Source organism: Eublepharis macularius, chromosome 10 (genome assembly GCF_028583425.1).
Source record: "Eublepharis macularius isolate TG4126 chromosome 10, MPM_Emac_v1.0, whole genome shotgun sequence".
Taxonomy (NCBI): Eukaryota; Metazoa; Chordata; class Lepidosauria; order Squamata; family Eublepharidae; genus Eublepharis; species Eublepharis macularius.
In genome coordinates, this window is record NC_072799.1 from 50,207,796 (window position 1) to 50,224,719 (window position 16,924).

At 39.9% G+C, this 16,924-nt stretch overlaps 1 protein-coding gene across 1 annotated transcript in view; it reads right to left on the minus strand.

Annotated features, from left to right (window-relative positions):
• Positions 1–16,924, minus strand: part of SLC7A11 (solute carrier family 7 member 11) — a 92,911-nt gene that overhangs the window by 46,656 nt on the left and 29,331 nt on the right. Inside the window, exons 5-6 of the mRNA XM_054990179.1 lie at positions 16,476–16,575; positions 15,014–15,058 (exon numbers count right to left, since the gene is read on the minus strand). Coding sequence (XP_054846154.1) covers positions 15,014–15,058; positions 16,476–16,575 — 145 coding nt within the window. The remainder of the gene's footprint in view (positions 1–15,013; positions 15,059–16,475; positions 16,576–16,924) is intronic.

Genomic DNA, 16,924 nt, shown 5'->3' on the forward strand with positions numbered 1-16,924 from the left:
AGAGCAAATGAAAACATTTTAATCACCCGCCCCCCTCAACACACACAAGCACACATGCATGCACATTTTTTTCTTAATTTTGGCTTCCTGGTTTTGTAATGCTATTAATTGCCTCATAAATTTGCCAATCTGGTTTACACATTCTGCTGCCGCTACAGTTACTCCCATTGGCACGAAGTTGTTGCCACTTTCATCTGTGCATAATTTAATATGAACTACTACTGGATCTTCCTGTTTCTCTTGCACAAGTAGTGCTGAAAGATGAAAAAAGACCCTTCCCCCCCCAAAGCCTATACTTTTCAGTATTAGTAGCTTTGTGAAAATTGAAAGTATAATTCTCTTCTTGCTCAATGCAACAGAGCTGTTATGGGAAAAAAACCCACCTCCCCAGCTCACTCCTTTACAGCTGTGGTTTTGGCTATTGGACGCAGTTCCTGGAAGTGAGGAGGGCCACTACTTTGTTCCACAGTTCCACAAACAGTGTGAGGCTGTTCTTAGCAAGTAGGCTTGTGATGGGTATTAAGGTGAAGTGGTTAATTTTATTTGTGGATATGGAGAACTGTTGCTGATGTTTCAGATTTTGTGAAACTTTTGGTTTTAAAGCCTTGTTGCTGACTTTGATTTAGCCAGCTAGGGCCACTGCTGCCTGTAGTCTATATTTCAATAAACAATTGAAAGTTCCACTTCAGGCAAGAATAGAAGCCCAACATTCTGACCAGATGCTGAAGAATTTTATGGAAGCTCTAATTTTTCACATTCTCTGCTGGGCTATAGGTAGAGGTGTGGCTTGCAGGAAACTCAATTCCCTGATGACCCTACCTAGCATATCACTGAATTCTGGAATAGTTTCTGCTAAATCCCCACAAAGGAATATTGTTCTGCTCTGATTCCTTGCTAATGGAACAGGTGACTTAATTGTTCTCTGCTGGCTCTAAACTTCCATCTCTCTATTCCTCCTTGGAGTGTCCTCTCTCATTTATCTCCCCTTTCTATATCACTTATGCTGAATCCCTTGGTCCTCGCATTATATGTGGCTCAGTACTGAAATATTGCTCTGTATGTTAGGCATAGATGACTGGTTAGAAAGACATGGTGATTTTCTTCTACCATCTAAAAATGTTTGTGGTGGGTTTAACCCCAAAATGGTCTGTGTGTCAGATTAGACAATCCAAATGTAACATGAAAAGTACATGAAATTTGGGGGGGGGGGATTTGAATTTAACTATTATGTACTGTCAGTTTCCAAACAAATTATCTCATCCATTTTTGCTTTTAAAAAGCCAATTAAAGCTCAAAAGCCAACTGGCAGAACAAATTTATTGGTAAATTATAAAGTTCTAAAGAGAGGTGGCTGTAATGGAAATGCAAACAGATCATTAATTTTGCTAGTGTTGGGCCATCAGCCAGTTTTCTGGATAAAAAGTATTCATGAAGCTGCCTTCCTTAAAGAAATGTTTTCATTTCAAAAAGCTCAATTAAGCACGTTCTCACAACTAAAAAATATGTGACTGTTCAATGGTTAATAGCAATTGTTATGTAATTTTGGTAAGAGATGAATGTCTCAGAATCTGCTTTGTAGATAATATTGCCCAGATTCCCTTTTTAGTTAATGTATTACAGGTACATGAAGACTTGGTTGTGAAACTACAGTAGGGAAACACCTTGTTTATTTATGGCTTAAACTATGACTGAAGTCTCTAATAAAACAGACCATCCCTTTAGTTTAGACAAGCCAATACCTATATATTTCATTTTCCCAGAATTGGATTGACCCTTCTATACACTAAATTTCTAGTTTAAATGGTCTCCTGGTGTAGTAAGAGAATTAACCCATCCCACTTCTTATACTCCGGTACTTAGTACACTAGTAGAACTTGACCTGCAATGGGCTATATTTGACACATAGATGGGGTGGGACCAGAGAGGTCAAAGCCTCCTGTGCATCTAGACTGCAGGACTCAGAGGTAAATGAGATGCCTATCTGAGCTAATCACAGGATGCCTTGTAGACATAGCCCAAGCCTGCTTTTGCAGTACATCCACCAGATCCCATGGAATAAACCAAGATAATAAGTAGAGATGGACATGAACCGGGAAAAAGCGGAACCACAAACCACCATGAACCACGAACCACCATGAACTTGGCCCGGTTCGTAAACTGGTTTGTTTCATGAAAACGTCACCTCCGGGGCAGCAAAGGTCTACAGAATAGAGGTTTGCACTTCCAGTTTCCCCCTTTCAAATGCTGACCAATTTTCAGCTGATGGGAGGGGGATTCCCCCATCAGCTGAAAAAAGCTGCCAGCATTTGAAAGCAGCAACACTTTTCTTGCGTGGCATACAAGCACTCTCTTATTTATTTTTTTCAAAGCCAGGAATGATTCCTAATGTTGCCTGCTGGCTTTAAAAGCCAAGAAAGGGTTAAATGGCTGCCTTTTCCCTTTGTCCTTTGGGGTATGCACACACACACTCTTTTTTATTCAAAGGCAAGAATGTGTTGTAATGTTGTAACATTGTAACATAGTAATGTTGTAATGTTTGAAAAGTACGTTTTCCCCCAGAACTCCACCACGAATTGCTTCTCCAGTGGGCAGGGGACAGCCCTATCAGCAAATACAGGAGGGGAAGGGCTTCAATATTGCAACATTACTGCACCTGCTTAAAGTGTTTTTTTAAAAGTGTGACATGAATTGCAAACCCTTGAAAGCCTGAAATTGCACCAAGGCTTCACACAAGAAAAGTACTGCTGCTTTCAAATGCCGGCAACTTTTTTCAGCCAATGGGGGATCTCCCTCCCATCAGCTGAAAAGCAGCTGGGTGCACACCTCTACTGCAGAAAGTCCATCCCCGGTTGCCTAGGAAACTGACTGATCAGCACTAGGCTGTCTGCTGTGACAAACTAAAAAATGAACCAAATGAACTGGCCTAAAGTTCATCGCAGTTTGTCAGAAATGAGCTCTGACAAACTACTGGTTCCCAAACTATAAACCGACCCAGTTCGTGACGAACTTTGTTCGTATTTTGGTTCATGCCCATCTCTAATAATAAGTACAGTCTTCGTCAACTAGTGCTACATCTCATTACCCCTACCATATGATAAAATTACAAGGTCTGGAAATATGACTACTCAAGAAGTCTGAAATTATAACAAACTTTTTCAGATACCAAATTGTGTATTGTTGTTGTGGTATTGACTGTTCCTGTAAAGATGAAGCAGGGCCTTATCTGCTATGATACCAAGATTGTGGAACACATTCCCCAGAAAAGTTTGCTATATAATAAATTGACTAACTTAAAAGCATTCTTATTTACCTAAGCCTTTTTATGATTTCTCTCTTTCATGACTGCCAACTGATCATTTTTAGTTCTGACATTTTACAGGTTGGCCCTTGGCTTGCAATGGTGGGATTAGTCTATCATTTGTTACGGGCTGTTTTATCTGTTTATATGTTCCTGTTTTAATTGATAATCTTGACATTTTTCTGGCTGTTAGTAATTTTTATGGTTTTAGGGTACTAGCTTGTTGTTTTGAAGTTTTATTATTTTTATTGTTTTATATACTTTGTTGTGAGCTGCCTTGAATATATTTTATACAAAGGTGGGATGTTATTAATAATGATTTAAAATATTTATGAAACCATTTTTCCACAATGTTGCATTTTTTCAACAAACAATGGAATAAAGGTTTTCCTTTATCAAGTTCAATATACAGCCATAGGACAGTTCCATGTATGCCATCCAAGTGGTAAGTAGACTTCTAAAATGAAGATTTCTAGATGAAAGGCTGTATCTAAAAATTGGCACTTATGTCCTGGTCTCTCAAAGCAATCCAGCCCCCTCCCGGCCAGCAGCCAAAGGCTTGAGGCCAGGGGCCACATTTGCCACCACGGAGAATAAGCGGCAGCGTTTCCCCTGGCCTCATTGGGTCATGTGGAAAGGGGGCGGGGCTAGTCACCTTAACAGCGCAGCACTGCCACCATGCTTGCACTTGCTGCCTTGTGCTCAGCCCACCCACCCACCCAGTGGCAGTGCAGGTTTTTGACCGGTTGCCTTATGGGGGCCAGGTAGGAATTTTTTCTTTTTTCCCTGATTGGACTTGGGAACTAAGTTTTTTGCCTACCTTGTACTGCTTGCTGGAGCTGTGGCTATTGGCTATGGTGGTGCTGTATAGGCTATCACTGGCACGATTTAGTTGGGGGGATGTTAGCGGGATGGTGAGTACCCTTGGCACATCCCCATTGGTGGAGATATTGGGGGCCTGTCAGGATCGGCTGGCATGCTTTGCGTTGGCCAGTTGAGAGGGCAGGCTGCCTGGTGGGAGCCCCTGGAAAAGTCCTTCCTTCATGCCCCGTGGCAGGGGTGCTTGGAGCTTTAAGGGGGAAACCATCCACCAGGCCAGCCGGATCCCAGCCATGCATTTGGATGGCTCGCATCCGGGGCAGCAGGTCTCACCCAGACAGATCAAGGCGGGGTCCAGGGGAGTGACGCCAGGGCTTGACCTGTACCGCTTGTTAGGCCCTTGCCAGGTTCTGAGTTGTAGCAGTTCATGTTGTTGCCAAAAATAAAAAGTGGCCCTTTATTACCCAAGCCTTGCATCTGCCTCTTTATTCCGACTGGGGGGGGGAGTATTTCCCCAGTGTAATCTGTACTGAACAAAAATGAAAGAAAATATTGATGGACCTTTCCTTCAACTTTGTTTTAAGGTATCTGGACACCTTTATCATTTACATGAGCTAATGAGCTTTAGAATGCATTTGAGGGTTTAATATATGTCATGTTAGATTACTCAGGATAAAACATTATAATATAATCCAACAGTTTCTGCACCAGTTACTTGGCATTGTGGCGTCAAAGGCATGAACAAATTGATTTTGATCCCAATGTATTTTTGTGTATTTATGAAAGCAGAATAATGCAAAGGGATTTTTATCACAGGTTGATAAAAAGTAATACTTAAATCAAGTCACTGCAATCTGAACAACAGCAAAATAAAATCTGATGGTAGTTCATGGATATAACACATTCTATTTTACTTCATGGATCATCTTCTTTCATGTGGTCCCTTGAAACATTATGATCAGCTAAGAAACTTTGCTTTTGTTTCCAAGCTTTCTGAAATTAGGTTAATAGCAGGGACAGATATTCAGCGTGTCCTTTGTGAGGAAGCCTCTCTGTTTTCTTCTCTTAGTATATTTCAAAAGCAAGTGAAGGCATTTTTTTTCTTTTTTCCAGATCTCTGGTTGCTAGGTTTTTAATTGCCTTTTGCTGTTTCTGTTTTAATTTCTGTTTTTGCCTATTGATTTTATGATGTAAATGTTTATTTATTGATTTTATGATGGTTTATTGCTTTGATCCTGATTTTAACTCTTTATTGTATATTGGTTTAAAAACATTTTAGCTACAAAGTAAAATATTTTTAATGAATAATGTTTTAATAAATAATGTATAAACGTTTTAATAAATAAAAATTATTAGTGTATAGAAATATTCCTTATATAAGGTGCTAAAAGCAAAAATAGGATTGCTACATCAGTTAAACAATAAAATATATAAAAGAGAAAATTAATTTTGTATGTTTAGCAGCAGTTGATAATTTATGCTATAATCAGCTGGTGTTTGTTATATATTAAATTTCATAAATGTGCATAATCCACTGAACTCAGTAGGCATAAGGTTTTAATTTAGGATTTTCGTATTTTAGGATTTTAAAATAGGGTTATTTGGGTATTTGATGAAAATGACAAAAATGAACAAACTTAAAAGTTGTTGTGGAGATGCAACACTTGGGACATCAATGAAAGTCTGTGTAAAATCTGATAAACATGTTTCAAGTCTGGAAAGAAATTTTCCTAAAATGAATTTGGTTAGGGAGTCTGGCTTATTTGTGTGTGTGAAGGGCAATCTTTTTATAAAACATGAAGCTTGGCTCACTTACTAGAACTACTTAAAGCTATTTACAATGCCAGCACATTTGTAATGTCTCCACTGTATGCTTAAGGTAAACTATGGCTCTGCCTTGTGTCAAGGAAAGTTTTGTCTTTCCAGTTCTATGGTTCTAAATCTTGCTACCAGCACTGCTTGGCTGATGGACAAGCCAGAGGCCCTCACAATTCTGAATGGTCAGCTGTGTGAGGAGACATCTATGTGAGATGAAGTGACAGCATCTGGTGAAGTCCTCCAATTTGTTTGGCAAACTTCCAAGAAATGGCAATTGAAGACAAATGTAACATCACCAAAAATGTAACTAGCAACCTACGAATGATGAGCTCTGTAATTTCCACAGCCCCCATATGGGTCTCAAGTTGTCAATGGAAGATATACCACAACCAGCTAGGACCTATTCCTCATCCAGATAGGATGGACACACTCAAGAGTGTTCCCTAGATCTGCCTTGTAAGGAATTGTGTTTAAAGTGGCTGTCACTAAGGATCAAATGCAGTCCATCCAATCTCTCATCAAGAGCAAGCACATAATCATTGGCTACTGGCAGTGTTCTGTGACTGGTCATAGAATGAATGCTCTAGAAATGAGGCAGTTTGGATCCAGGAGTAGTTGATAAGTTTCGGCAAGCCAAGAGCTTCTCTTCCTCAATGATGTAATGTCAAGATCACAGGGAGAAAGAACAAAGCTATAGATGTAAATATGGTAGTACTGCTGTTAACTCTATTCATAAACACAACTTAATTACATCCCCTATATTTTCCAAAGACATCATTAACAAACTTCTCAGGACTTCTGCCTGCAAAACACAAAATAAGTCTTCTAATGGAGTTCTGTTAACATTCAGGTCCCACAGTAAATGTCATTACTAAAAATGGTGAGCATCCAACAGCTCACATTCTGTCTCCCCCCCACCCCCCGCCCTGGTTTTCAGGAGAGCTGAGTACAGCTAAGCAAAGTGTCTTTGAAAAGCTAAACCCATCAGAATTGATATTTAAAGCATCATATGAGTTATTGATTGAAACAGCTGTGATAGTGCATCAAAATGAAGTATGCCGAAACTTAAAGGGCTGGAATCCACCAATGTGTTGTAAGAGCTCTGACATTTTAGAAGCTGCTTGACTCTCATTTATCTGTGTCTGCATCACCTTCTTTGAGTCTGGAAAAAATAACCAGTATTATGCTTCTTCTATTCATTTCTCATTTACTCAAGATGTTGTGGCTTTCAGTCATTAATTAATATAAATTGGGAACAGACAGTGTATTAATTTTATATGACACTCAGATTATTTAAACCTGATATTAAAAAACCCACAACAATTATTTAAGCCATTCTGATCCTGTGCTTTCCCAACATGACGGATGATATCAAGCCCTGGCAACTTGCTCTGAGTCTGTTGCATCTTGGCCCGGCAGAACAGAAGGAATAAATGAAGTGAGAAGAACGCTGGAAAAGTCTAATAGACAAGCTGACTAATCTCAGACCCCAAGGTCATAGCAAAGCAATACATTCTCTGTATTCCAACAGGGGCTAGACATGATTTATCAATTGGATAGTAAGCTTACAAACACTATATATCTCAATAATACATTCTTTGCACTGTGTAACTTTTAAAACAAAGATAGATTGCTTGCATGTTCTCAAACATTTAGCAAATGGAAAAAGAATATTTGCAAACTCCTATTTCATCTTTAAACAAAGAAGTACTACATATATGTTTATTGCAAAGGCATTTCCAAAATGTGCCCCGAGAAGTTTCAGCTGCTCTAGGCATCAAAGACCCTGACCTGGATAGTTCATGCTAGTCCAATCTTGTCAGATCTTAGAAGCAAAGCAGGGTCAGCCCTTGTTAGTACTTAGAAGGGAGACCTCAGACCACTAAGGAAGCCCCAGATTGCCAGCAGAGGTAGGCAATGACAAACCACCTCTATTCCATCTCTTGCCCTGAAACCCTATAGGGTTGTCATAAGTCTGCTGCAACTTGATGGCACCTTAAACACACACACAAAGAACCTTTGCCTTTGAGTCGTATCATTTCTTTATATACACTTTCATCTTTTTACAAACTAAGTATCTGGAAAATTTCAATTTAAAGTTCTCTAGTTGAAAAAATTGTTTTAGAAATCTGGACAAAATTAACGTGAAGTACTGATCAATCTGTACATTTAAGTTTCAAGCACTTTATTATTACTAGTTTATTAATCATGTCTTTCTTCATGCCCTTATATTATCATTGTTACATCTTCATTCACTTTACTGTCTTATATTTATTTTGATAGTCTAATTAACTATTAGACTATCCGAGGAGCCCTGTGGTGCAGAGTGGTACGCTACAGTAGTGCAGCCCAAGCTCTGCTCATGACCTGAGTTCAATCCTGACGGAAGCCGGGTTCAAATAGCCGGCTCGAGGCTGACTCAGCCATCCTTCTGAGGTCGGTAAAATGAGTACCCAGTTTCCTGCGGGTAAAGCGTAGATGACTGGGGAAGGCAATGGCAAACTACCCCATAACAAAAGTCTGCCAAGAAAAGGTTGTGATGCAACATCCCCCCATGGGTCAGTAATGACTCAGTGCTTGCACCTTTACCCTTTAATTAACTTTCTATGTCAAATGAGAAAAAGAGACTTGGCAAATGCCAGCCCTTTGCTGGGGTTACCATCGTGTTGTGACTGGATGGCATACATATACACAAGCCATAGTGGTACTCACTCTGTGGCTCATAAAGAACCACATTCATAATTACCATCAACCAAATTTTTAAAAAACATATTAATTTAGACAACTGGCATGAGGCCTGCACCTCAGGAAGGACTGCAGCTCAGCTTACCTATTCCCTTGGCAGCAGTGGTTTCAAGGTTGAAGCTATCTGCCAACCACAACCTCCCCTGGGACCACTTTCCTGAAACAATGGGACCCCCATTGGGGAATAGTGCTTAGAAGAGACACAGGTGTCATGTCAAAGAGATACATGTGGCTCCTAAGCCACAAAGAATCACTTCCACAGACAGTTTCCTATAACAGACCATATTAGATTACAACCTACATGAAAGGGCAAGTCTATTGTTCCTTCTTATACTGCCAAAAGAAGCACATTTGTACCAATTTGCCCCATATAACAAAAGTGAATTGTGCTTCCAGGTAGGAAGAATGAACTTTAGGTTCTAACAGTAAATCAGGCAATGCAATCTGAAGCTAATATCAAATCCTGTATTACATCCCTCTTTAATATAGATAAGAAATGTTTATGGTACAGGAGAATAGAGGCAGGCATGAACCGAAATATGAATCAAAATTCATCACGAACTGCACTGGTTCATGGTTTGTGAACCAGCGGTTCATCAGAGCTCATTTCTGATGAACTGCCACAAGCTTTAGGCCAGTTTGTTTGGTTTATTTTTTGGTTTGTCACTGCAGACAGTCTGGTGCTGATCAATCAGTTTCCTAGGCAACAGGGGGATGGGCTTTCTGCAGCCCCAGAAGTGACTTTCTGCTGCCCCAGAAGTGACGTTTGCATGAACCAAACAAACCAGTTCACAAACCAGGGCAAGTTCATGCAAGTTTGTAGTTTGTGGTTCGTGAAACATGACCAACCACGAACTGCACAGTTCTGTATTTTCCCAGTTCGTGCCCACCTCTACAGGGGAATAATCCAGCAATGGCCTTCATGCCTCTACACTCCACAATGACTCAGTAGGACTTGGATCGCCCATATAGTTTTGTAACATAGGTAGAGTGAACATTTAAAATATAAGCAGGATGGGAGACATACCAAGTCGTCCTCATCAAATAGCAAATGGCTTTAGGTTTTCTAATGTAAAGACCACTGTACTCTGATAATACAGTCTTGGATGTGGACTTGTGAGGCCTGTATTAAATTATGCCCAGTAACCAATTCAGATATTGACCTTTTGCAACTAGTTATCCATCAGCCTCATTCGTCATTGGTAAAATAGGGAAACATGCTATTTTTCTCATTGGTTTGGTCCAAATTAAATTTCAAAAAAAGAAATACAGTGGCTTTAGAGCTATAGAAATCAGGGTTTTAAATAATTCAACATATCCCTATAGCATTGAGATTTACTATGTCTAGGTATAGATAACAATGCTCAGCACATAATTCTTTTCAGGCACACTTTCATTCCAAACATTGCAGAAGGTTAATTATCACAGTTTGAGCATGATTTCATTATAGACATGCCAGCTGCCAGTTATTCTACATGGTGAAGTGCACCTGGAAACATACAACTGTGACTGATTCTGAAGCAAACATTTACCTTGGCAAACCACAAGACAGAAGGAATCACTATACACTTTCTTGTTCTAGGCAGTAATTTGCATCTACAGCTCTTTACAAAATATTACAAATTATGCATCTGGAAGAGTTACAATCCCAATCCTATTCACAATAATACAATAATAACCATTCTCCAGTTAAATTCAGCTGTAACAAGGCCTTCTCAGGAAACCTGTGCAATGGGAACTTCTGCAGAAATTTTAAATAAAGTACCTGTCATAAGGCAAACAAGATAACTACCCAGCAATATACCTACTAATGCTTGCATCTGAGGAAGTCAAACCCTGCCTGTTCAGATAATCAAGCTTTATATCCCCAGATCTTCATTAGAGGCCTCATGCAATAGTGAATAAAGTCCATTAAAATACTACCTTTGATTTCAATAGATGATGAAGCAAAACCACATGGATCAGGCAAGTGCTTCTTTTTACTCTGTCACTAGAAAACCATCAGACTAGTTGGATACTGAGATACTGCTAGACTCACTTATCTCCCCATTAGCACATGTAAAAACTGAGTTTAACAAAATCTCACCATTTGTCTTAACTTGTCCCTCTAAGGAAGGAAACATGTCTGATTTACTGCCAGCATAGAGGTTTCTGTCACAACTAGACATGAGCACAAACCACAAAAAAATGAGCCATACAGTTCGTGGTTCATGGGTTTCCATGAACCAGGAACCACGAACCATGAACTCCCACGAACTGGGGCAAGTTCCCGAACCAGTTCATGGTTCGTAGTTCATGGGATTTAAATGCCCCGTTCCGGCTGCTTAGCAGCAGGGAACGGAGCATTTAATCCTTTAAAGGGCCCTTTCCTGCCACTTGCAAGCAGCAGGTCCCTTTAAACTATCAACTGGCAGGTGGAGGGAATCCCCCCCACCGCCTGCCAGCTGATAGTGGCAGAACCCTTTAAACAGCCCAAACCCCACAAGCCCCAGCCCCCCACCCCAGGCAGCAAGGATCTCCCCTGCCACCTGCCAGCTGATAGTATAAAGGGACCTGCCGTTTGCAAGCAACAGGAAAAGTTTAAATGGCCATTTCCATGAGGAAATGGCCATTTAAACTGCCCTTTAATACAAACCAAATGAACCAGTAGACCAGTTCGTGGTAGTTCATGGAAACGAGCTTCCACGAACCACTGTTTCGTGAACCACAAACCGGGCTGGTTCATGGGGGTTTTGGTTCGTATTCAGGTTCGTGCCCATCTCTAGTTACAACTAGTAACTTGGTAGTCTGTATCAACTTGGTAGTCAATATGAGACTATATTCTGATATCTTTTATATAATCTTGAGGGATTTTCCTGCTGTGTTTCTACCTTAATATGTAAACAGCGTCCTCAGCTATACAATTCCATACATTGGCTTGTATTCTATTTTCAATTTATTAGCATTTTGAATAGAAAAAGAATTATATTGCCTTAGATCCTGACTACTAAAATTTGGGAAGGCATTTTGGGTGCCCAAAGGAGCCTTTACTTTACTTAGTTCTCAGATGAATAGCAAATTACAATGAATAGGTTCGGTCACACTTCTTCCTAAAACTGTATATGGGCTTCTTTTACATTAGTAAAAAACCAAAATAGCTAGTAAAGTTGTTATATTTTATTTTATTAATTAAATTTATAGTCTGCTCTCCCTCCAAGTGGGCTCAGAATGGATCACAATATATAAAATGGACAATAATAAAAAAGCAGCATAAAATATAAAAATATATAATTCCAAAATGTTTCTATTTCTTTACTTCTGAAGGGGGGAATCATGGAAGAATGCAGCAGCTCCTTCTTTGATTAGAAAAACTGCACTTTTTAATGTCTGAAGAAGGGAGCTCTGACTTTCAAAAGCTTAAATAGAAAATCTTATTGGTCTCTAAGGTGCCACTAGACTCACTGCTGCACCTTCTCATGTGTCTACTCATAAAAATAACTCTTCAGATCTACAGTGAGTTTCCCATTATGAAGATTCTATCGCTCACACAACCAGGCTGCTTGTATGAGCACTTATTTATGGCAGTCAGCCAGCAGGCTACTGTGATATTTGCACCAGTTCTTAGACAGGAAAACTATAAGAGGTAACTCAGATTATACAAGCAAGGCACAATTCCAAGGTTGGGTCAAGAAACAGAATGTGAAAAGAGCTAAAGTACAATATGTGTGACCACCCTGTTTGAGACAGATACTTTTGTTCTTTGCTTGGGAGTAATTCCCTAAATGTGCAAATGGGTCATCTGCCCATTCTACAGCTTACATGAAGCTATAGTTTTGGATCCCCCACAAATCAAGCCAATGAGTATTGAGCTGCGGTATGTTCGGCTTCAGTTCATCCTCAGGGCAAATGAGTCAGGGCTGAACAAGCTACAGGCACTTACTTGGCAGGAAAAGTAGCTGTGAGTTATTAAAAATTTTCTGACAAACAAAATGGGAATACAAAATAATACCGCAATACAGTGCTGGATGGCTAATCCTAAACTAGATTTCTGGGCACACAAAAGAATACGACACTCCCAGCCAGCAGCAACAGCTGCTTTGGCTGGGGGCTGCAATTTGCTTCTCTGAAGGAGGAGGAGGCAGCAGCACTTCACCAGCCATATGAGAATGCTGGAGGGGTCGAACAAGAGCCCTTATAGGGCTGCTCCACTCCTCAGTGTCTCATTCGCACCTCGTGCTCGGCCCACCCACCTCACCCTATTTCAGTGCAGGTTTCGCCGGACACTGTTCATCAGAGCCAGGTAGGAATTTTTTCTCCTTTTACCACAATTGGCAACAAGGTGAGGATTTTTTCGCCTACCTTTTATATGGGGAAGTAATTGGCTTAAGGTGGGTCTGTTAGGAATTGCTTCTGGCAGGTTAGAAGTTGGAGGAAATCAGCAGGCCGGTGAGCCCCCTTGGCATATCCCCCTAGGTGGGGGATTGGGGTCTGTCAGGAGTGGCTGGCTGCTTTATGGCCCAGTTGCAAGGACAGAGGCCCTGGTGGGAAACCCCTGGACAAGCCAGTCTCCGCCCACATCTTCACGGCTTGGTGGGGGAGCTTTAAGGGGGGGAACCACTTCACCTGGCTGGGCCAGGTCCCAACCATGTGCATGGATGGCTTGCACCCAGGGCAGCAGGGGCTCACCCAGACAGGTCAGGGCAGATGTCCAGGAGTGACCCAACACCTGACCTGTACCGCTAGTTAGGTCCTTGACATGTTGACAGTTATGTTGTTGTAACTTAATAAAGTGGCCCTTTAGTTCCCAACTCTTGTGTTAGTCTCTTCATTCCGAATAGGGGGGCAACATTGGGTCTGGCCAATACACGAAAGAGAAAGCAAGAGATCCATTAACTCCCTTTCATTAAGTGAATAGTCCTTTTCCAACAGGAAGAAAGAAGAGCAACGAACAAATCTTTTTTTATGGAAAAAGACTTCCTAATAAGGACTAAGAGAAGTTAATTTGTATTTAATACAAGTATAAACCAAAATGCAAGATTCTTATCCAGTGATATTTTGTATTCATTAAGATAAGCATTTCAAAAGTGCTACTCCAGGTAGCTTTTAAAATAAGAACCAAAGTATCATGCAGTGGCATGTTCACAGAGATGCCCAGAACTGAAAAGGATACTGAGTTTAACTGATAGTCTCAATAGAATGCAACCACTTAGAAATGTGATAAAAGCACTCCATCCAAAGTGACCGGGGAAAATATAGCCATATAGTTATATTTAGTTCCCATGGAGTGAAAAATTAACTACATTTCCATTCTGCCTAAGGAAGAGTTATATATACTTGAAAGTTCGCAGATTCTTACTCATAAATTTTTATCCCATAAAAGTTAATGCATATTTTATATTTCTTGGCTGAACAAAGTAGCAGCCATGTGTAAGAAGGATATGAAAGTATTAAAACTGTTGTCAAAATAACTTAACCAAAAGCCATACAGTTATAGATGTTCATTCCTTCTTCTGGATTGAAACAACCAGATAAATGTTAGATTTGTTTCTTAAACACAACTAAACTATAGTAAGGCTACATAGAAATCCCTTTCCTATAGCAGGGCATAATGTGATTTGATCACATTAAAGCCCAGTTTAATACTGACAAGTATATGTGGAAAACTTACTCTCATTCATATTACTGTTCCGGATAGCTGCCAACTCATTTAAAGGAACACTGCCATATGTTGGACAGACCATTCTGTGTGCAGAGTTAGCCTGCCAGCAACCAATCTTTCCAAGTCACACAGATTGTTGACATGCTAACATGTGACTGGCCTGTAGGCATGTGAAGTACCTTTTAAATGAGGCAATGGCTTCAAAGAACCCTTACCTCAATGTGTTCCCATGTGGATTTGCCATGTTAAAATCAAACCATAAAGCGTTCAAAAATCACATTTCAATTGTGCTGACACATACATGGAATATAATTAGCAGTTGGAATTAATATTTTGCAGTCAAAAATCTGTCACAAACTGTTGCATTGAGAGCCTGATCCTCCCTCAGGGACATGTTAGTAACTTCCACTGAATGATTCCACTGAGAATTACTTATATGCTGAAGGGAAGAAGGAGAGCTCTGGAGAGCTTGTATCTGTGCTGTTTTCTGTGAGTAAGAAAGCTATGCGCCTCCTCAGGTCAAGCCAAGTAAAAATTAGCAAATCCATGAGCAACAGCACTTTCATACGGATACTAAATCTTCTGAGGAAAGGCAACTTGCCTGGCCTGCAAGATATTTCAAACAAACATTTTTTTCTGGAGCAGCAGAAATTTTAAAATCATTTTGAAAAAGAGGAAAAGGGATTTATACATGCCTTTCAGGGTTCTCCACCTCTTCAGTAACAAAATTGAGATAGAACCTGTAACACCAAAATTTTTAAATGTTTTAATACAGTTATATATATATATATATATATACGCTGCTTTTATACACATTGGATATTGCATTTTCAAAGCATTTTAGCAATCTTTTGCAACTGGATTTTCATGTGTGAAACAGGAAAATCCACTAAAGTGCTTTGAAAGTGTATTATCCAAAGTGTGTGAAAGCAGCCAGTTTTTCTTAGCGTTCTATATGCTGTATAATTCTGACTTTAGTTTCACAAAAACTATGTGTTAAAGAATAGAGTAGGTGCAGAGATAAGAGCCTATCAGGAACAGCCAAAAGACTTGTAAATAAGGTCATGTACAGTTAGAAATGAGCAAATGTTTCCTGGTTTGTTTCTTTTTATATAGAAATAGTTTCATCAATAGCTTCAGATCTCTGCTATTGGTTTGGTAAATTCCTTTGTACACATGGTAGATATTTTATACCTAATATGGTATTTATGCCTACATTTATTGCTTGATGCAGAAATAATGTTGAAAAAAATGTACATTACACGGGAGGGAAATGGTACAATGAAACAGACGGCATGAAAATAGGCAGAAATGAAATTGAAACAGAAAGGATGAGAACTTTGAAGTCATCCCCACTTCCTATATGTTCTATACATGATCTCCATATCACAGGCTTCTTATGTACTCTTAAACATGACTATACATTTGTATAGGCCCCCATTGAATGGTATACTGGACTAGACATGGGCACGAATGGGGAAAAAACCCCAAACAAGCTGTTCATTGTTCATTGCCATCCACAAACAATGAAAAATGAACAGTAACGAACATGACTCTGTTCAGAAACATGTTAGTTGTTCATGGCCCCTTAAAGATCCCTTTAAACTATAAGCTGTCAGGTGGCAGGGGGAATTCCTGCCACATGCAAGGGGCAGGGCCCTTGAAACACCCCATAAACTGACCTTCCCAATGTCCAATACCCACCAAATTTGCAGGGACCATAGTCCTCACTGTCCTCCAAAGACCCCCCAAGTTTCAGAGAGATTGCACCCCAGGAAAGGCATATGTTCATGGGTCTTTCCCTTTGTTGTCATTTTCTGTTCATAGTGGCAAAAACGGGACTCTCTGCTGGAAGTACTTCGAAGGGTTAAAGCCAGAAGGAGTTCAGACAGAGTTCAGTCCCTGCCGTTGCCAGGGGAATTGATTGAAAGGCCCCAGACTGTCTGGCTTGACAGACGGCTAACGAAGGCAACGAACGAGGCTTGCAACGACCGCTTGTTCATTTAAAATGGAGCCTCACAAATGGCTTGTTCGCGAACAGACGAACAGGTTGTTCATGGGTTTTTTTCTGTTCGTAATGCTGTTCGTGCCCATGTCTATACTGGACTTCAACATCAAGCAACTCTTCATCATAAAACAATCAGCCACTCAACTTACCAGCCTGAGTAGGCATACATTCCCGAATAAAAAGCAAGTGGTAACCCCTTGACACTGGCTGCATTTCCTACAAATGCATCTTTAAAGTGCTGAGTTTCACCTGAAAAACAAATTTTTAAAAAATCTTACTAAATGTTAAGGGCAGAGATTTCCAGCAAAAAAAATCAATGAAACTTATAGAAATACTTTTACAAGAAGTGCACTAATTTAGAATTACTACTCAGCCTCTCATTCTTTCATGCCATATGAAAGGAGAACTTTAGTTGTGTGTAGACTTTTTCCTTCTTCTTTCCTGAGTTTTTGACTGTTCCTTGAATCAATCTATTACATATTTGCAATAAATATTCCATACGATCACAATATTATAAGAAGAATCGCATATTGGATTCTAAAGTTGTGTATTCGATAAGCAAATAAGTAAGCATTCAAATATCCCCTTGACCCCTATT